The 22449-nt window shown below is 38.1% G+C and overlaps 1 protein-coding gene across 1 annotated transcript in view; it reads right to left on the reverse strand.

The window, feature by feature from the left end:
- Nucleotides 1-22449, reverse strand: part of adam19a (ADAM metallopeptidase domain 19a) — a 134352-nt gene that overhangs the window by 93853 nt on the left and 18050 nt on the right. The window contains exon 3 of the mRNA XM_073836879.1: nucleotides 4781-4857. Coding sequence (XP_073692980.1) covers nucleotides 4781-4857 — 77 coding nt within the window. The remainder of the gene's footprint in view (nucleotides 1-4780; nucleotides 4858-22449) is intronic.

Genomic DNA, 22449 nt, shown 5'->3' on the forward strand with positions numbered 1-22449 from the left:
TTGTAAGTCGCTTTGGATAAAAGCGTCTGCTAAATGAATAAATGTAAATGTAAATGTAAATGTAATGATTTTTGGACGTTCAAACTCAGGGCATCATAGAAGTCAACTATATGGAGAAAAATCCTGAAATGTTTTCCTCAAAAAACATAATTTGTTTATGACTGAAGACAGAAAGACATCTTGGATGACATGGGGGTGAATAAATTATCTGTAAACTTTTGTTCTGGAAGTGAACTTCTCCTTGAACTCACCAAAGTATTTAAAGTGAGAAGGGTACATAAAAACATGCATTTTAAGGTTAGACTAAATTTTGATGTTAAATCTACTATTGTATTGTACATAAATGTTCTACAGTTTATACACAGTATTAAGTTCAATTACATAATAAGTAACTGTAATTAAACTGCAGAAAATCGACTTTACTTTTTCAAGAGAAAAGTAATTAAATTACAGTAACTAATTACTTAGTAATTAGTTACACCCAACACTGCCTTCAACCCACTGGCCACCATTGAAGTCCACTATATGAAGAAAAATCTTGGAATGTTTTTCTCAAAACCCTTAATTTCTTTTTACACTGGGGTGTAAATTATCAGTACATTTTTATTCTGGAAGTGAACTAATCCCTTAAGGAGAAAACGCTCAGCAACTGTGTTGACTAAAGAATTTGCAATGTTTTGGCTTTAAGCATATTAAAAACACCAGACAGACATATAAACAATGTTAAAAACGTGATTAATTTGGAGACTTTTCACAATTAGTCATACATGTGATTCAGTTGATTAAAAATTTCATTTGATTGACCGCCCTAATTATTAGAGATACCATGACACCTCTGGCAAGGTTTTAAAAGTTCATGAGATATGACTGTGTTGAATTATACAGACAGCTGTTGGCTTAATCCCGAAAATGTGCTGCAATTCCAGAAAAAAATATTTTAAATATCATATCCTCTGGGATGAATACATTAAAATATTCATAATAAAATATGTAGGTCAATCATTTCAGCTCTGATGGGAATATGAGGTTTGGCTCTTGGGAGTTAAACTACCGCTGGATCTGAACCACAACCACCTGTTTGGACTCTTCATCTGCCTTTTCATGTTCTTTTCAGCTCTCTATCCTCTGTCTCCTTATCACCGCTCTCCATGCCCTAAACCCCTCTCGTCCTCCATGCTTCTGCATCCTTTCTCCTTCACACCATCAGTTTATACTCCTCAAATACATTCCCGCTCACACTCTCTCTAATCATTCTTTCCTTCCAGTTTCTCTCTCTCATATTAGGCAATATAAACTCTATTAATCTCTTTCACCCCCAATACACCATGATCTCCTCCAGTCTCTCTCTAAAATGCTCTTTAGGTGACGTAAAACAACCTTTTCACAAACCACTTGACCTTAAAAGAAACCCACAGACCGCTCCACAATGCCGTCGCTAAAAATGAGATGACTGACATAATCACTGTAGTACCTTAAAATATCAAATGTTAAAGGACAAACTTCTGCATAATTCAGTGTAAAATTTAATTAAAATATGTGGTAAGATCCTCCCCCGAAGAGATTAAAACTCATTACTCCAGGTTATAAACACTGCCTAAAGCATGCCTGTCATCCGCCTGTATCTGCTCATTCACTCTCTTTAAACTGTCTCTCAGCCGTTCAATTAAATACCAGCTCAGATGCAAACACACACAAACATGCTCATTTACATCACAAATAGCCTGGCTACGAATAAAATGCCAAAACCTTGCACTTGTCAGAAATGGTGTGTGTGCGTTGTGTGTTATTGTCATTTGTAGAATGAGAGGCTCTTACTTCATGCTCATAAAGACAAAAACTGTGGGATAGAGGAGTTTGCTGTATGCAATACACAATGGAGCTATTCAAAATCGTTTACTTAGAAAACGATTTCCCATATAAGGAAAAAATATGCCTGGAGGTTTTCTAAAGGTTTTTATGGTCACGTTATGGATCACGTGGAATGCAACACAGCTATAAGACTGGTGACCTTTAACCCCAGCTGACAGAGGTCAGGAAAGCAATCTAAAGTTGGCCTTTGCTGTTGTTTTAAAAAAAGAGTTCAGGGTTAAACCACCAGTATGGCCTATGCCAATTCTTTCATTCTGTTTACTTAACATTTTATTGAGGTGGATAGTGTATAAGAGCTGCACAATGCATAGTTGCATCTATGTTGAAAAAGTGTTATTACAGCATTTCATTCAAATTTACCTCTATGTCATCATTTTGTAATTTGTAGCTTTTTTCCTAAGCGGCGTTAAAACAGTCTCATCCACAGATGCGTTTTTTGCACTTCCATTTGCTGTGTTGCTTCCTTGACCGATATAAAGCTGTAGTGCTTCATATATTACTACATTATTGGCAATGCAATTGACCTTTTTTCTGCAAAATTTCAATATAGATTCGCTAATGTGACCACTTTTGTAAACAGGGGATTCATTGCACGATTTACATTACACATTGATTATAATGGCAACCTTTGCGAGAATTCATAACACTGTGAGCATGATGGGTCAGCTGTTTTTCATTCTACTTAAAGAGCCAGTGAAAGGTTGTCTTGACTACTGAATCATAAACGGCAATAAAATAATAAATAGAGACATACATCTCTGCTTGCTTTGACATTCAGTTTCTATATACAAAATAAGTGCATTAAAGGAGTAGTTCACTTCCAGAACAAAAAATTACAGATAATGTGTCATTATATATTACCCCCTTGTCATTCAAGATGTTCATGTCTTTCTTTCTTCAGTGGTAAAGAAATTATGTTTTTTAAGGAAAACATTTTAAGGATTTCTCTCCATATAATGGATATCTATGGTGCCCCCGAGTTTGAACTTCCAAAATGCAGTTTAAATGCAGCTTCAAAGGGTTCTAACGATCCCAGCTGAGGAAAAAGGGTCTTATCTAGTGAAATGATTAATTATTTTCTAAAAGATTTACAATTTCTGTGTGAACTGTGTGTATTCCTGTTTCCTCATTTTTCCTCCAACTTCAAAATTGTCCTACATCGCTGTTTTACCTTTTTTGTAAAGGGCGTTTGACCTTCTTTGCATGTTCACTTTGTAAACACTTGGTCGGTACTTCTGCAGTGATGTAGGACGATTTTGAAGTAGGAGGAGAAAATGAGATGTGAGTTTTTCGACATACCCTAACTGTCATAAACAGGAATACACAGTTCACACAGAGCTATACTAAGACGAGCGTTTCCGGTTAAAAAGTTTACAATTGTACATTTTTTGAGAAAAAAAACAAATTGTTTCGCTAGATAAGACCCTTCTTCCTTGCCTGGGATTGTTTAGAGACCTTTGAAGCTGCATTTAAACTGCGTTTTGGAAGTTGAAACTCAGGGGCACCATAGACGTCCACTATATGGAGAGAAATCCTGAAATGTTTTCCTTAAAAAACTACATTTCTTTTGACTGAAGAAAGAAAGACATAAACATCTTGGATGACAAGGGGGTGAGTACACTATCTGTACATTTTTTTCTGGACGTGAACTACTCCTTTAATACATACATTCTATAATTATTCTTCCCTATGCTGCACCAAAAAAAACAGGTGTGTTTTTTTTAAAATAGCCCTTTTCACAAAGCAAACACCTTCTGCCTTTCCTTCTGAGAATAACCTTCCAGCGTCTATACGCTCTGCTTCCTGTTGTGTGTTGAAAGCACTTTACTGCAATGTAAAGAAGCAATTAGACAAATGGCATATACACTCAAGTAATGCAGCTTCTTTTATCTATTTCAAGAAAAGCTTAGTCTATAGATTGAGTGTATTCATTAAAAAGTCCTCAAGCTATCCTCCATTTCCTGGGCCCATTACAATGCGGCTGTGATCTAGATTCTATGCCAGTCCTCAATGCCCTGACTCTCCTCATTTTCTTCACTTCGACCTGCTTGGAGAGTACTTTGTCTTGTAAAAAGTCCAAAAAAGACTGCCGGACTGCTTTGAGGGTTCCTTCGAGCCTCGACGATACTCAGGAAGTCAGGCTGCTCTGTGTTTATGTGTGTCAGCGCGTGTGTCCTTTCTTCTGACCTACATTTGGAAAACCAGACTGGCCAAGACGGCAAGGGAATGCAAGGTTCATATGTGGTTAAAATAAACATTATGTCTGCCAAGTAACATTAATGTGGTCTTGCAATTTCTAAGGAGGAAAAGGCAATCTATCCCCAAAGGCTTCCAGTACAGTCAGACTCAGACTGTGACTCTATTGCAATGGTTCATTTCTGCATTTGGCACAACAATCAGAAGGTGATGAAGATCTCCTTTTCTCAGAAGATCTGCGGCTCAAGTCATTATTTAACTGTCTAAACTCTAGCACACTTCCTGGACAGTTTTACCAGTTGCAGATTCAGCACCACTCCCAAATCTCCACCTTATTAGCTGGATCTAGATGCAGTTTTTATATTTCAGTGGATATGTATTCAACTAACTGCACAGCAATTTGAAAGACAGTTCGCAATAAAAATCTGTCAGCAGTATATTAAGATTTTAAATGCTCCTCTTGCATAGTATGCACTTATGCTAAAATCTTTAATAAAGGCTTATTATTTACTCAGAGTAGTCCACTCATGATTGCTGAGATGGGAATTATGAAATCCTCCTGTTACTCATTCAGAAGTGTGAAAGAAACAAAATAAGAGTCATTTCAAAGGCTGTTTGAGGGTGTTTTGCAAATGTCAGTCTGTCAGTGCCTTGTAATCAGATACATTTTTCTTCAATTATGTGTATGCGTTAGTCATTTAACAAGGTTACTTACTGATTTCTTTCAACTTGTAGAACCAATTTCAAGTCCTGGGCTGAGACTAGAATCTCTCCTGTCTCTGGGAACTGCTCCTGATGAAAGAGAAAATTGAAATATAACTCTGCTCAATTTAAAAACCAGAGCTGTCTATTTTATTTCTATCAAAATAACTGCTGGCATAAGACAATTAGCTGAGTTGCCAATAAGTTGATTATTACTTTAAATGCAAGTCAGGACTTAATATCATCTAATAGTGCAAAAAAGTTAATGATCAACAGAAAAGTATTTTCATAGACGAAACAATTTAATAAAAGATTTTTTTCCAATTTGTCTTTGGAATAATGTGTACTGATGCATTCTGCACAACAAGACTGGCAACATTTTTTTTATTAAGCAGCAACTATTTTCAACGGTAATCATATTTTGCTTCAAATGCCAAACCAGTAGATTAGAATGATTTGTCTGGAGTAAACTGCTCAATAATTGTTTAATAATATTTCACAATACTGCAGTTTTTGCTGTATTTCTGATTAAATAAATGCAGCCTTAGTGAATTCTTTTAAATGAAAAAAATCTTACAGACTCCAAACTTTTGAATGGAAGAGTATTTTTTTAATAAATATATTAAATGTTAAACTAATGTTTACTTCAAAACACTCTAAGCCTAAGTGTTATTGATTGTTTTTCAAAACTTCAAAAATATAGAAGTCAAATCCTCAGTAAAGCACACTCTCCAAAAAAATTCAGCTGCACACTTAAACCCTGCCATTAAGAGAACAAACAGTTTTGAAGCCAACAGACCAGAGCTCGCATCTAGCATGTGTTTGCTCTGCTTGCACTGCTTGTGGTTAGCTGTGCTAGCAGATAAAATGGGTAGGAGGCTGAGGACTTTGATCCTCCATGTAAACCCTTTCCAAGAAGTCAGACATCAGTAGACACAAACTCCTCCCTCCAGCCATCAAAAGTCCTGCGATACAAATGGAAAATCTCTTAGTCCAGCGGCAACTAAAGTCAGTAAGATGTTCTACAGACCTTGGGGAGAATGTTGTATAAACAGTACCCTATAGGGACCACACATGAAATGACTGGAGCAGCAGAGAAAAAGAATGATTCCAAATGTGAAACATCTTGCTGCTAGCGCATTCTGAGAAAGTAATTCGAAGGTGGCAGCGTTTGTGAATTATTACTGTCCTGCTTGCTATTGCTCATACATAAGGTTTGAGGTTTTTCCAAACAGTGTTAGTGCTAAGGACGAACATGATACCTAAAATTGAGCAGCTTGATAGAGAGATGTGTGTTTACTTTTTTAAGTAGTCATACATTTTTCACTTTATGATTATGTTCTTGAGATATATCAGGGACAGGAGTATTAAATAGACCAGAACACCTTAGAAACTGCATAACAATGACCCTGGAGACTAACCACAACACCTTTTGCATAGCCAAGCCATCACGTACAGTGCCTTGCAAAAGTATTCATACCCTTTCATTTTTTTCACATTTTGTTATGTTGCTGTCTTGTGTTAAACTGCTTTAAATTGCTTTTTTTTCACATGAGTCTACACTCCATACACCAGAATGGCAAAGCAAAAAGCAATTTTTTAACATCTTTGCGAATGTATTCAAAATAAAAAAATTAAATGATTCCGTTGCATAAGTATTCATACCCTTATCTGGGGCAGTTGAAATTAAGCTCAGTAGCATTGATATTGCTTGTAGATGTTACTACACTTTGAGTGAAGTTAACCTGTGGCAAATTCAACTGAATGGGTATGATTTGGAAAGGCACAGCTGAAAATGCAAGAGGTAAAAAACCTGAGGTAAAAAAAATATATGCCTGTTGAGATCAGAAAAATGATTGCATCAAGCCACATACCTGTGGAAAAGTTCAGAAAAAAATTCTCCTGCATTGAAGGTCTCCGTTACCCTTAATGGAAGAAGTTTGAAACAACCACGATTTTTCCTAGAGCTGGCCAAACGTAATCTTCACCTTAGTGAAGACACATGAAAACGCATGGAATTTGCAAAAAAAGCATCTGATGAACCGTTAGACTGTAAGAAACAAGATTCTGTGCTCTGAAAAACCTTAATTCCAAGCATCATTTTTGAAGGAAACCAGGCATTGCTCATCACCTGCAGAGTACCATCCCCAAAGTAAAGTGTGCTGTTAGCAGCCTCATGCTGTGGGGCTGTTTTTCAGTGGCAGGACTGAGGAACTCGCCAGAGTAAAAGAAAAACTCAATGCATCAAATATATTGAGATTGAGTTATGGGTATGAATACTTATGTAATGTACTTATTTCAGTGTTTTTTTCTTTTTAAATAAATTTATGAAGTTGTGACAATTCTGTTTTTGCTTCATCATTATGGTGTATGAAGTGTAGATTGATATGGGGGAAAAAAGTTATTTAAAGCAGTTTAACATAAGGCAGCAACATAAAATGTAAAAAAATGATGGGGTATTAATACTTTCGCAAGGCACTGTATATTTTCTTTGGAAAATGTAACCACAATTTAAAGGAGAACTCCGGTGTGATATTGACCTAAAGTGTATTGAATCATGATACCGAGTGTGAACGTACCTTGCATATCTCATCTCGTCTTGTCCACTGCTGTCCGAAATCTGGGGTCAGTTAGCCGATGCTCACAACAGCTTGTCAATGAGAGTCAATGGGGCATCGAGGCAGTCATGTAAATAAATCACTGTTTTACGCCATTTACGAGGCACAAAGTAGCGCCACACTTCATCGGTAGACTTCCAAGGGCCCCGACATTTAAAACGAGACATTGAGAACTCAGAAAAAGCACCGGTAGTTTATTTACGAGAAGATTTATGCAGACAGTAACTGCAAGATGTTTAGCGGCCGCCGCCTTCTTGAATGTAGTCACGTTAAGTCGAGTGACGAGCAGGAAGGAAACTACAACCTGATAAGTTGAAAACCTGATACGTTCCTTCCTGCTCGTCACTCGACTTAACGTGACTACATTCAAGATGGCGGCGGCCGCTAAACATCTTGCAGTTACTGTCTGTATAAATCTTCTCGTAAATAAACTACCGGTGCTTTTTCTGAGTTCTCAATGTCTCGTTTTAAATGTCGGGGCCCTTGGAAGTCTACCGATGAAGTGTGGCGCTACTTTGTGCCTCGTAAATGGCGTAAAACAGTGATTTATTTACATGACTGCCTCGATGCCCCATTGACTCTCATTGACAAGCTGTTGTGAGCATCGGCTAACTGACCCCAGATTTCGGACAGCTGGACACAAACCGAGATGAAATATGCAAGGTACGTTCACACTCGGTATCATGATTCAATACACTTTAGGTCAATATCACACCGGAGTTCTCCTTTAACACTCTTAGTAACTGCACAGTAATGCCCAAGCAACAACACACATCACCCTAGCGACTTTTGCAAGTCACTTACTACTCATATTTTCAACTGCATATTGTAGGGATGCCCCTAATAGTCGACCAGTCGTTAGTTGACTAGAAAAGGCTTACAGGAAAAAAAAAAAAAAAAAAAAAAAAACTTAACAGGAAGTAGGGAAGTCACGCAGTCTGTGACGGACAGACCGTTTCCACAGCTGCTGTACACAGTAGTTATTTATTCATTTTTATGTAACATAACCTATAGCAGGGCCTTGCCACTCTGGTTTCCTTTACCAAATCTTCACTCACAACATTTGCTGGAGATTATAAATGCTTCTTCCACTCTTAAATTTTATTATTTGCATCCTTTACAGTGGTAAAGCAGAAAATGCTGTAGTACAAAAACCTTTTTACCTGCACGTCACATTCTATTTAACACACTTTCTGCTTGTTAGACTTTGGTAAGGCGAGTTTTTTTATAGCGAGTTTCACATGCACCAGAAATTTAGTTTCGATTTCTCTGACAACGCAATATCAAATATAGTCTTAATGTTTTGCATGTGCAGAAGATTAAAATTTATTTTATGACCTTTTACATCAAGTGTCAGTAGCTTTAGAACATTGGACGAAGAATGGATGAAGAAGACATGAAGAAAATGGACAAGCAATTGTCTCTGTCCTGCTTGTGTCCCACATCCCTCTGAAAGTGCAGAATGGTAAATATGATGAAATTAACTAATTAAATTAATATTCTAAACATTAGGGCTGCCCTTGAATAAAGATTTTTCTGGACGTCTAGTAGTCATTCATTTTAAGCTTTAGTCGACTATTAGTTGCACGTTTATTAATAAACAATAAAAATAATAATAATGAGCCTTTAATTGCCTACATACCCTAATATGTGCTTAAGCTCATGCATTAAGCTTTCCACAGTACACATTATTATGAATGTGTCAGGAAAATAAACAGTACGGAGGCTGCATTTTAAAGAAATATTGATAAACTAGTGCTTTCTTTGTTTTGGGCTTTAGAAATGAAGTCGGCGACTCGTCATCTTTGCAGGAGTGGATGCACCTGTATGCATGTTTCATACGGATTACATAATGTTTTTATGTACATAAAAACTTGTTTTCCATTTCAATTGGTTCATTTGAAGACATTTTACTCTTTATAGATATATTTTTCATGTCTGTAAGACAAGTATACACAAAGTTATGAAGTTTTGCGCTAAAGTTCACAGAGACAGTAGAAAGCAGTCCTGTTTGCTTTCATTATTTTACAAAAGCGCAATGTTTCATTGTTATTCTGAGTGCACACAAATAAATGTAGAGTCTTTACAGATTTGAAAGATGTATTACTTTTATCCGTATGACCAAAAATGATGGAGTATTTTAAGAGCAAGTGATCGCACCGGCGCTTCCATCAGTCATGCTGTAGGCGCACTACTATTCAGCTTCCACACTTCGCACAGACACTTGAATAGCGCACATTTTTCAAGGTTAACATTAGATTAAGCGGCAATTGCTAGGTGGAATTTTTTTTTTTCTGTGACTAAGCAACTAATAAAATTTTTGTAGACTTTTTTGTAAAAGGGTTTGTAGACTTTTGCATGGGCAAGCACCACTTGTATTTTCTTTAGGAAATGTAGCAACCACCTAGCAATACCCTAACAAGTGCAACTTACACTGAATTTTCCCCCCAAAAAATGTAGGAATCACACATCACCTACAGAAACGCCCTGGCAACCTTGTATAAGACCCTTGCGACTTTTGCATGGGCAAGAACCACTCACATTTTCTTCCCAACAAGTAAAAATCTAGTTTCTGATGCAACTGTGGAGAAATTATTGGAACATAAAGACATATTTTCTACGTGAAGAAAGGAAATGCATTAGAAACCACAGGACTACACATACAGACATCTGTCAGAATGCTCTAGGCTGAGGGGGAGTTTCGCTCGACGGGATAAAGCGGAGATAGGGAGGTTTCAGACAAGTTCACATCTCACAAATCAAATGGGGAAAGGTTGAGATGGAAGAAATGAGGAGTTTCGGAGGGGGTCACTTTTCCTCAACATGCAATCACTTACCAACCCCAAGAGTTTCATGTCGCTGTCAAAGAGACAGGTGAAGGGACGAGAGAAGATGTCAGAGGACAACAGGAGAAATGGATAGAAGAAAAGGGGAGATAAAAAGACGAAAGATGGAGACATAAAGACAGACTGCTTAGAAGTGTAGATGACACATGTTGTCGTAATGTTTTGCATGAAGTCTCGTAAGTAATCCCACTGGAATTCAGATCCCGAGACTTAGAAGTCAAAACATGTCGGCACACCCTAAATCTGTTATCGTTTAACATTTCATTCTTGTCAAATGCTTGATTTGTGTTGGTTTTGTTTGCACTCTATGTCACAGCCATAGCCAATTCAGTTTAGGTCACTCTGGACAAAATATATATATATCCTGAATAGTAGCTAGAAATAAAATTAACTTATTTCCCCAGACACCTTTCTCTAATGACAATCTCTTACCTTTAAAAAAGTTTAGATTAAGCAAACCCTTTCGGACACCTCTCTAGACTCTTCATCACCTCACTTTAAATATTTATATGAGGGGAATCAGTTGTTCCTCTGTTGACATGATTACATCTGAATGATAAATGAAAGAGCAACACAAAGCCAGGGAGGTGGGCACTCAGGCGCGTGGTATCTGCAATCCCAGAGCTCATGCTGGGCTGCAAGCTTGTAGTCTTGTGAAAGACTGCACCATACTGGGACTTTGCATTTTTGCCAAAGCATGCATATCAGCTGTACATTTTCATACATAAAAGAACGTATTGAAAATAAAAAAATGTAAAGGAATAGTTGCTCATGCTTCCAAACCTGTAAGACTTATTTATTTATTTATTTTCTGGAATACAGAAGGAGACATTTAGCATATCAATATCTATATATATATTTATATATTCTTCCCCCATCATAGCTTCTGAAGATTAAAACCAATAACATTTGGCATCACTGGCCTAATGTGTGATGACTGAAAATACTGTACATAAATCTGAATGAAATTTGAGTGCTGCAGCAGATTTTCAGGGAATAAAGAAATATATTTCAGCTTGTTTGTCACAGTGTTATCTGTCACGTAATGGTGTAGATGAGCACTCACAAAGTTGAAGATGACAGAAAACTAGGAGGTTCAGAAGAAGGACAGACACCTGGGAGGAGGACGACAAACAGAGTCCAGGGTGGTGATGAAGGAGGGAGGAGACAGGGATGAACGGACAGAAGAAGGAGCCAGGATGGAACAGATGGAGGGAGGAGCCCGGAGCAGGAGACAACAGGAGACGCTCCAGAGCCCAGCCAGGGAGACAGCCTACAATGGAGACAATGGAGAAAGCAGCCATGGTGGACGAAGGGCTGACAACTCCAGGGGGCCAATTGACAGTGGCGGAGCAGGTGGGAGAGGAGCCCAGAGTGGAGACAGAAAGCCGCAGAGCCCTGGTGACACAGAGGGCCCGGAAGGCCAAGGTGGAGGAGATGGCTCAGGAGACTGAGGCACAGGGGATGGAGTGACAAGGCGAAGCCAGATGGTTGAAAACTTACCGAGGTGGAGCTGGAGGAATGAAGGAGCCCAGCAGAGCTGGTGGACTGACGGGCCACGGCGGAGACAAGGGAGCTGTGAGCCATAGTGGAGCAGATGAGTCAACAGGCCAAGGCGGACTCCGGGTCTAGGCGGTTGAAAGGCGGAGACCGGGGTACCTCCGACCTCGATGGAGCTGGAGACTGACTGGCCCACAGTGACTCTGATCCACAGATGGGAGGTTGAGGATGAGCTGAGGGACTGGCAGGATGCAGTGACAGTGAAGCAAAGTATAGCAATATGCTCAGGAGAGGAGGGAGAAGGAGGCTGGGTGGTAATTCATGACAGTTTTATGACTTCATGACAAGTGTATGCTGCCCACACACACCAAATAGCAACTGTCATCACAGGGAATGCAGAGGATAGGAGAATGACCTCTGTGGTTGTGATGGAACAAACAGACAGTTCAGGGCAGCCTCCTTGTCCACATTCGGACAGGCAAATAGTTCAAACAATGATGGAAGATGACTGGGTATCTAGGTAGAATAAAATACTACCAAGTGCTTAGAGTCCTGCCTCAGCTCAACCTCAGTGGTGGTACAGTGGGCGGGGCTTTCCTCCGTGCTCTCACCACTGTGTAATCCTCCATGGCGGGCTTTATTGCCAGCCCATGCACCTGGTCAGGTGTAGAATGCCCCAGGGCGATCCTCAGCTCTGTCGCTCCTCTTAGCTATGGCTTGTTGGTTGCGGCGGGTTCTGGCTGTCCGTCTGTGGTGGGTTCTGGCTGAAGCTCCGTGCGCTGGTCATCGACATCCGCTTCGTCCACTATAATTGTGGATCCATTCACCCACAGCACAATCTGATGTAATCTTTTAGAGTCTCGTATGGATCTCTCCTGGGCAGGACAAAGTAGATGTCCTTGTCCAGACCACACCAAAATACCTCCATCAAGCAGACATTGTCGCAGCCGGCATGATGGCATGTGTTGAGGAACATCTCCATGTATTCTTCCAGATTACGGCTGTTTTGGAAAATAAAAACTGTCCATCCTCTTAGTAGAGAGTTGCCCCACTATGGGGCAACGTTAATGGATGCTATTTCCAATATCTTTTTCAAGGGTCAGGTATTCTATCAACAGTAACGGTGTAAATGAACACTCACGAAGTTGACAGAAAACAATCTTTAATTAATCCACACAATAACAATAAATCTGCATAGAGGAGCTTCGAGGAATGAAAAATAAACAAGAGTCCATGTGGTGCTCGCAATATCAAATGGCTTCAGATGTCTTTAAATATAGTTCAAATTTGTACTCTTTTTTTGTATTTTGTCACTTTTGAGGCTTGAATCCATTTTTATTCACTTCTATTGTATGGAAAAAAGAAAGAGCAACTGTGATATTTTGCTAAACTTCTCCTTTTGTGTTTCATGAAAGAAGAAAGTCAGTCAAATGGGTGAACTAAGCGTGAACTACTGTATCCCTGTATAAAAATTGAACAGTGTTGACTTTTAAACAATTACTCTTCCAAATGATGTAATGATTTGTATCAATACATTTTAAGGTTAGGCAATCCCAAACTGATATAATGAATTCTGGATGCAGCAATGAGAGCTGGAGGGGCTGAAAATAATGTATTGCCATGTGAGCTGATTTGAAAACATTGAACGTATAGAGATGCATTAAAATTGGAAATAGTTTCACACAGCCTGCTTCACGGAACGGCAACTTGTGCTTTGCTTCGGTAAATATTCGGATAGGTTTAGAAACATGACATCCTTTTTCAGAGATGAGACCATGATAGCTCATAATAGTAGACTGGGACCACAGAGAAACCTCATGAAAGTGTGTTTACATCAGCAAAGGGAATCAAAGGAAATGTGATTTCGCATTAAATCCACGCACTTCTCTTTGTGACAAATTGTCCTAGTTTCATATTCACTTGGTAAGGAAGCTAATTTTCGGTAACTGTATTTCCTTGTGCATACATTTTCCTTTGAACTGACTGGACACATTTTGACTAATGGGGTAAGAAATTATTGAGCTTCCAGGCATGAGACCTTTCATAGTGCAGTTATCAGCTTTTGTAGACAGACGACTTTGAGAGATGTGGAATCAGCTATGAGGACAATCTTTTTAATATAGCCTGTCTGCCATTAAGGGAGTTGTGAGCACCAGATCAAATTTACCACAGTCTCCTCATGACATTCCATCCTGGCGGACTCATCATCGTTCATTCTTCGCGTGTGACTATGTCGAAGAGGAGTCACACAAGAGACGCAGCAAAGATGATTTGGGGGAAATTAACTGGGGCTAAAGGCAGCTAGCCACATCCCGATGGTTCAAACCATCGCCTCCTGGCCATCAAAAATAGGAGTGTGATAGAGGTTACTCTTCTATATTTATCTAAGAACTCAGACTTTGTTTAGTTTGTTCTGGCCAAGGACTGTCTGCTTAACCAGAAAAGAGACAGTCTGACTGACATGTCAGCGACTCAGAATTTCTTTTTGTTTTACATGCTGAGGCAGGTTGATCAGAAATATCTTAAAATTATGTACAACTCACGGATATATAGTTAATTTGATGACATGGCAATTTGTATTTAGTTCTTCTACTTTTGTGTGTTGTAAACACTGCTTGATTTTGAGACAGACTCAAGCATTGTGACTCCCAGAAACTATGTAAAAATAGCCAATCAGATTAGAGATTGCCAGATCTAGAAAGTGCTTTCTGTATTTTGAGATTACATTTAGACTTTCTCATTTAGCAAATTAAAGTAGAAAGTTTCAAATGCTTAATACTGCAAAAGGTTAGAATGTTTTTCCAATTTTTTTTTTTTTTTTTAAAGCCAGTGGAAGCTGGGGTTAGATTCACAAAACATCCTCTTAGTAAAGAAGACATTTTTAACAATAAATTATGTTCTCAGATATGTGTTGAGTTTTACTGAATTTTGAATTCAGCAAAAAGTCATGCCAGGCATAATCATGACTGATCATTGACGTCAATTCAGAGTACTCCTGCACATCCGTAATAGAAACTTGGATTATACACTGCCACTCAAAAGTTTGGGATCAGTAAGATTTTTAATGTTTTTTAAAGAATTCTTATATGTTCATCAAGGCTGCATTTACTTGATTAAAAATACAGAAAATAATTAATAATAAAATGTTATATAATAATTTATTTTAAAATATTCACTTATATCACTTTTGATCAATTCAACACATCCTTGCTGAATAAAAGTATTAAGTAAAAAATAAAGAAAGAATAAAAATATACTGACCCCGAACTTTTATATGGTAGTTTTCTATTTTATAAATATTTCTATTTTAAATAAACACTATGCTTTTCAACTTTTTATTTGTTAAAGAATCCTGGATTTATTTGTTAAAAAACACAGGTTCCAACAAAATATTAGGCAGCACAATTGTTTTCAACATTGATAATAAATCAGCATATTAGAATGATTTCTGAAGGATCATGTGACACTGAAAAATTCAGTAATGATGCTGAAAATTCAGCTTTGTATCACAGGAATAAATTACATTTTAAAATATATTCACATAGAAAACAGTTACATAATATTTCACAATATTACAGTTTTTGTCTGTATTTTTGATCAAATAAATGCAGCCTTGATGAGCATAAGAAACGTCTTTAAAAAAACTTTAAAAATCGTACTGATCCCAAACTTTTGAGCGACAGTGTATTGTAGCCATGCTTATTATTTGAATCAGCCCAATAAATTTAAACATCTTACATTTCTCAATAATCAATAGAAAAGCCTTTTTTTGGCTATTACAGCAAACAAACGCTTCCTATAATTGCTGACCAGCTTTTTGCACGTCTCCACTGGTATTTTTGCCCATTCATCTTTACCGATGAGCTCCAACTCTTTCAGGTTGGAGGGTCTCCTTGTCATCACCCTGATCTTTAGCTCCCTCCACAGATTCTCAATTGGATTTAAGTCAGGACTCTGGCTGGGCCACTGCAAAACGCTAATGTTTTTGTCTGCTAACCATTTCTTCACCACTTTTGCTGTGTGTTTTGGGTCATTGTCGTGCTGAAATGTCCACTGGTGCCCAAGGCCAAGTTTCTCTGCAGACTGCCTGATGTTGTTGTTGAGAATTTTGATGTATTGCTCCTTTTTCATGGTGTCATTTACTGTAATCAGTTTCCCTGGTCCACCAGCTAAAAGAAATACCTAAAACATTTGGTTCCCACCACTATGTTTGACAGTGGGGATGGTGTTCTTAGGGTTGAAGGCTTCTCCTTTCTTATGCCAAATGAAGGCCACCTCCTTGTGGCCAAACAATTACATTTTTGTTTCATCTGACCATAAAACAGAAGACCAGAAGTCTTCTTCTTTGTCCAGATGAGCATTTGCAAAAGCCAAGCAGGCTTTTGTGTGCCTTATCTGGAGAAGTGGTGTCCTCCTTGCTCTGTGTCTGTGGAACCCAGCGGTGTGCAGTGTCTGTTGGACTGTCTGCCTTGAGATGTTGCCACCAGCAGAGCCCAGATTCATCAGGATGGCCTTGGTGGTGATCCTTGAATTCTTTTTTTACCTCACTCACTATCCTCCTGGCCAGCACAGGTGTCACTTTTCCAACCATGTCCTCCGAGATTTTTCACAGTGTGGAATGACTTGTATTTTTTAATAATACTTCATACGGCACTGTAGCCGCTGGAACTTCAAAACATTTAGATATGGTCTTATAGCCCTTTCCTGAATTGTGAGCAGCCACAACGCACAGCCGCAGGTCCTCAGTGAGCTCCTTTGTCTTAGCCATGACTGTCCATGACTTGTTTTTCACCTGTTGAGTTGATTAAAACAGCTGTTCTCAATGAATCAGGGTAATTAAGATGCTTTAGACCCGCTTGAATTTTTGGAATGGTATAGAACTTTGGATTTTCCCATCTTATTATCTTTTGGAAGAAGCCTGTGTCATTTCCGGTCAAAAAAATAATAATTGCTGTTTGAATAAAAGTAACTTCAAATCAGTATTTGCCAGGGGTATGAATAATTACAGAATGACTGTATATTCCTAAGCAATATTTCTGGGAATTCAAAACTTTATGCTTTAGTTATAAAATAAATGACCTTCAATCTTCTTTATATTTCTAGTGTTCAATGGCCTTTATGCTGAACATATAATAAAAGCATCTTTCTCAAGAATACCTGACACTGAGATAATTCTTTACAGCAGTTTTTACCCATTTCAATGTCATTGAGAATAATGGCACTGAAGCATCTAACGAAAGACCCAACTGAAAATACATCCATAGACTTATAATTCAGATGAGACGTTTCACAGTAGGAAGGACACACAAACAAACACAATGATGCATATACACGTACTTAAATTTAACATTGGCACAGAAAGCAGAATGCGTTCTATGACTTAATTACGCACATTTTTCACATTCCCCTCACAAAGACCTGCAATATCTCTGACTGTCCATCTTTTTACGCATATGTCCAGACCATTTTGGAATGAAAGCATGACTCACAAAATAATAACCTGCCATTACTTGAATAAAAAGTCTGATGTCCTCCAAAAGAATCATTAAAATGGATATATATTTGGCCAGGCGTCCTCACGCACATCCACCTCTCACCAAAAGTGACTCATCTGTCCAACAAAACAACACTGAATGAAGAAACATTATTAAATAATAAAAATGGCCATGTCTAAGCTAGTTTTTGTATGCTGCTTTGTGTGCCGATGTTCAGTGTGTAGATGTCTGAGCATTCAGTGCTGCTTTTCTAAACTCCCTACATCATTTTATATAGGAATTGCTGAACCATACAAAAGGCGACTTCAGCTGGAGTATGAGGACTGTGCCAGACTGTCTTATTATGTGGCTTATCAATTCTTTAACACATCGACCTACCTTCGGACTAGAATACACCCACAAACAAATACTCACATAAAAATCCTATTAAACCAGTTAATAGAAGTTCGTAATCACATTTTTCTTTTTCTTTTTTATACAAGGAGCACGTATTCACCTACTTGCGAGCGTGACCCAAATGCCAGGCAGGTTCATCTTGGGGACCCACGTCCTAAGACAAACGAGCCTAGAGCTGCAAATTCAGCAACTACTGCACTTAGTGGGACTTCAGACTCAATTCAGTTCCATTCAATGTTGGTTTTACTTCTGGAGGTCAAAAAGTACAACACTTTCAGTGCAAAACTGGAAACAAGAGGAAAAACTGAAAAAAACTGAGAAAGGACAGGGGATGAGCGAGTTAGAAGGATAGAATAAAAAAGATAGAGCCATACGGAGAGTGACTGTGATGGAGCGGCGAATGAAAGGGAGGAGAGAATGATTGAGAGTGAAAGCCAGAGAGAGATAGAGGAGAGAAGAAAGAGTAACGTAGGGTGGGGGAAAACAAATCTAATTCCTCGCAGGATTGCTGGTGTCAAACGTGCTTATTTTTGTTTCATAGGCGTCCTCCCATGTAACTTTCCACTCTCATTCTTTTGGCTATTGCTCTTTGACTGAACTCTGAAAATATTATCTCTGTCAATTGTTGTATGTCTACTAAATTCTATTCTACATAGGATGAAAAACACTGAAAATTAGGCATAACACTCATAACTTCTTTACCTCCAGTCTCAAAATTGAAATTAAAATGAAAATAATTAATTAGCAGAATTCATCATCATTTGCAAGGTGCCATGGTTTTGGGAAGCTCAGTCTTTTCATAGTCCTCCTTTAGTCTCTCATTCTTTCCTCTGTTCATCCATCTTCCAGTTTTAAGGAGATAAGGTTTATTTTTCAGATCAGATATCTAGAACTATCTGAGGAGTTCTGACACTATAAGCACATTGCATTTTCAAGTTCTGGGCCATTTATTCTCTGGGAGGAGGAAAAAATAATATTGACATGGGGTTTTTTATTACGAAACTCACAGTTATGTATACATATTACCATTGATTGTTACATTCTGTAAAAGCATACTTGCTGTAAATTCTGTCCATTCCAATATATTTTGCCTTTTATTCAGAGCTTTATTTTCAGGTATAAACAAGCCCCAACGCGAAACATTAAACAGTTAAAATGGCATAAACTTCAGAGGCTTCAGAAGGTATTCAAACACATTGATTATTTCTCATTCTGCTGTGTTGCATAAGTTATATTTTAGCTTTATATGCAACCCTGCACCACAAAAGCAGTCATAAGGGTCAATTTTTTTAAAATTTAGATTTATAAATAAGCTTTCCATTGATGTATAAGACAATATTTGGCCAAGATACAACTATTTGAAAATCTGGTTTCTGAGGGTGCAAAATAATCAAAATATTGAGAAAATCACCTTTAAATTGGTCCAAATAAAATTCTTAACAATGCATATTAATTTAATGATTAAAAAAATAAGTTTTGATATTTTTACAGTAGAAAATATCTTAATGGAACATGATCTTTATTTAAAATCCTTACGATTTTTGGCATGAATAATTAATAATTTTGACCTATACAACATATTTTTGGCTATTGCCTCTCTGCCATGGGATGACGAGCCGCAATGTTTACTTTAGCTGCATTTAGCTGCGTTTAGCTGCGGAACTTGCTATCTAGCACATTTTGCCATTTGCAAAGATGCATGAAAAACCCTTATATTCACTTCTGCTGTGGTTGAAGTTGCATCACGAATGATTCGCACGAACGTAGATGCATATGTAGATCGGGATCGGCGCTTTCCTTTTAAAAAAGAAAGTAACGTTAATCCTCTGCGTCTTCAGCAGCTCAGGTGTCGAGAGTAAATGACGACTGCTATGTTCATTACCACATCCAACAACAGAACACCTCAATCGCTTAATTAGAGATATTCTTGTCTTCCCCTGCACCCAAGTCAATACAATGGCGATCGACGTCGGACTGTTCGGTTCAGCTCGGTGAGGGCGGGTCTAAGGTAAGGTGTTCATGTCAATCAACTATCATGGGAGCGGCCTCTGTCGGAAGTTGAGAATGACCTGATTTTAAAAAGGGGATATTACTTTTAAAGATAAAATACCACTGCATGGATTTTTATCATTGTAGGGTGGTTGTGTACACAATCTGCCAACACACATTAATGATTCACACAATTTTAAAGAATGCTTCATATTTTTTCTCTATTTGAAACTAGGAAAGTTAGTCAAAAATCACACACAGCTCAACAGCCAGGAACATCATTCCTACTGTCATGCATGCTGGTAGCACCATCATGCTCTGGGTTGCTTTCAGCAGGAGGGACTGGAAAATTTGTTGTCATTGAGGGCTGTATGGTTGAAGCATAACTGGCAGATCCCTGAGAATATTCTCTTACATAGCAAAAAAGATAAACTGTGAGAAATTGAATAAAACGCTTAGTATTCTGGGTCACACTTTATTTTAAGGTCCAATTCTCGCTATTAACAAACCATTATAACTACAAATTTTCTCTTAATAAACTAATTTGCTGCTTATAGTTTTGGGTAGGAATAGGAATGTAGAATATGTGTGTGCTTTATAAGTATTAATACGCCAATATGTTAGTATTATTCGTGCTAATAAGCAACTAGTTGTTAGTGAGAATTGGTCTCTATATTAAAGTGTTACTGTATTCTGAAATAATTTCTGTATGACTCAAAACCATAACAGTTATATATATTGCACTCATCATGAATGTGGTAAATGTTAAGTGTTAGCCAAAACAAACCTTGCAATTATCTCAGATATCAAACATAACTCATTAGCCTTGGCTCATGTTGGTGTGCTCATTATAAATAGCTCAGCGTAGTGCCTGAAAAATATTTTAAACATCTTAGTTAGAAAAACGAGATTTACAGCTTCTCTGACTCTGGGAATACCAGAAATCACTAGAATACCAGAAAGTTCTAAATATCTGGACATTGAAAGACTCTTTTGGACACTGAAGTCACTCTAAAATGTCAGAATTTCATTAGATTTGATACAAAACGTGACCCTGGACCATAGTCAAAAGGGTAAATTTTTTTGAAATTGAGATTTATTCATCATCTATTGAATAAATAAGCTTTCTATTGATGGCTTGTTAGGATAGGACAATATTTGGCTAGGATACAATTGTTTGGAATTTGATGGTGCAAAAAAATTTAAATATTAAGAAAATCGCCTTTAAAGTTGTCCAAATTAAGCTCTTAGCAATGCATATTACTAATCAAAAATGCATATATTGATATATTTACGGTAGGGATTTTACAAAATATCCCCATGGAACATGATCTTTACTTAATATCTTAATGATTTTTGGCATAAAAGAAAAATCGATAATTTTGACCCATACAATGTTTTGTTAGTTATTGCTGCAAATATACCTGTGCTACTTATGGCTGGTTTTGTGGTCCAGGGTCACAAATATAACTATTGCCAAAATGCAACCTGGGCTGTTTTTTTTTTACTGTAAACGAGACAAACTTGTATCTAAAAGCATAATTAAGACAAACGAGCCGTTTTTGAGATTGACCGTGATTTCGTTTTGTGGTCAATGGCCGGTGAATGGGAGTACTAGGGGCATAACTTTGAGCGCATCAAAATCGATATTTTTACAACACTAAGAAGGCTCGACACACCATGAAACTTTGCTCGAAGTATCGCCTGGGTCTCTACACATGAACTCGAGCATTGAGAACATTGTTTGTGTACAGTCGTGGCCAAAAGTTTTGAGAATTACATAAATATTGGAAATTGGAAAAGTTGCTGCTTAAGTTTTTATAATAGCAATTTGCATATACTCCAGAATGTTATGAAGAGTGATCAGATGAATTGCATAGTCCTTCTTTGCCATGAAAATGAACTTAATCCCGAAAAAAAACTTTCCACTGCATTGTTAAGAAGGCTTCAGGGCTTCCAAGAAAGTCCAGCAAGCGCCAGGATCGTCTCCTAAAGAGAATTCAGCTGCGGGATCGGAGTGCCACCAGTGCAGAGCTTGCTCAGGAATGGCAGCAGGCAGGTGTGAGTGCATCTGCACGCACAGTGAGGCCAAGACTTTTGGAAGATGGCCTGGTGTCAAGAAGGGCAGCAAAGAAGCCACTTCTCTCCAAAAAAAAAACATCAGGGACAGATTGATCTTCTGCAAAAAGTATGGCGAATGGACTGCTGAAGACTGGGGCAAAGTCATATTCTCCGATGAAGCCTCTTTCCGATTGTTTGGGGCATCTGGAAAAAGGCTTGTCCGGAGAAGAAAAGGTGAGCACTACCATCAGTCCTGTGTCATGCCAACAGTAAAGCATCCTGAGACCATTCATGTGTGGGGTTGCTTCTCATCCAAGGGAGTGGGCTCACTCACAATTTTGCTCAAAAACACAGCCATGAATAAAGAATGGTACCAAAACACCCTCCAACAGCAACTTCTTTCAACAATCCAACAACAGTTTGGTGAAGAACAATGCATTTTCCAGCATGATGGAGCACCTTGCCATAAGGCAAAAGTGATAACTAAGTGGCTCGGGGACCAAAGCGTTGAAATTTTGGGTCCATGGCCTGGAAACTCCCCAGATCTTAATCCCATTGAGAACTTGTGGTCAATCCTCAAGAGGCGGGTGGACAAACACAAACCCACTAATTCTGACAAACTCCAAGAAGTGATTATAAAAGAATGGGTTGCTATCAGTCAGGATTTGGCCCAGAAGTTGATTGAGAGCATGCCCAGTTGAATTGCAGAGGTCCTGAAAAAGAAGGGCCAACACTGCAAATACTGACTCTTTGCATAAATGTCATGTAATTGTCGAT

Source organism: Garra rufa, chromosome 3, assembly GCF_049309525.1.
Source record: "Garra rufa chromosome 3, GarRuf1.0, whole genome shotgun sequence".
Classification (NCBI taxonomy): Eukaryota; Metazoa; Chordata; class Actinopteri; order Cypriniformes; family Cyprinidae; genus Garra; species Garra rufa.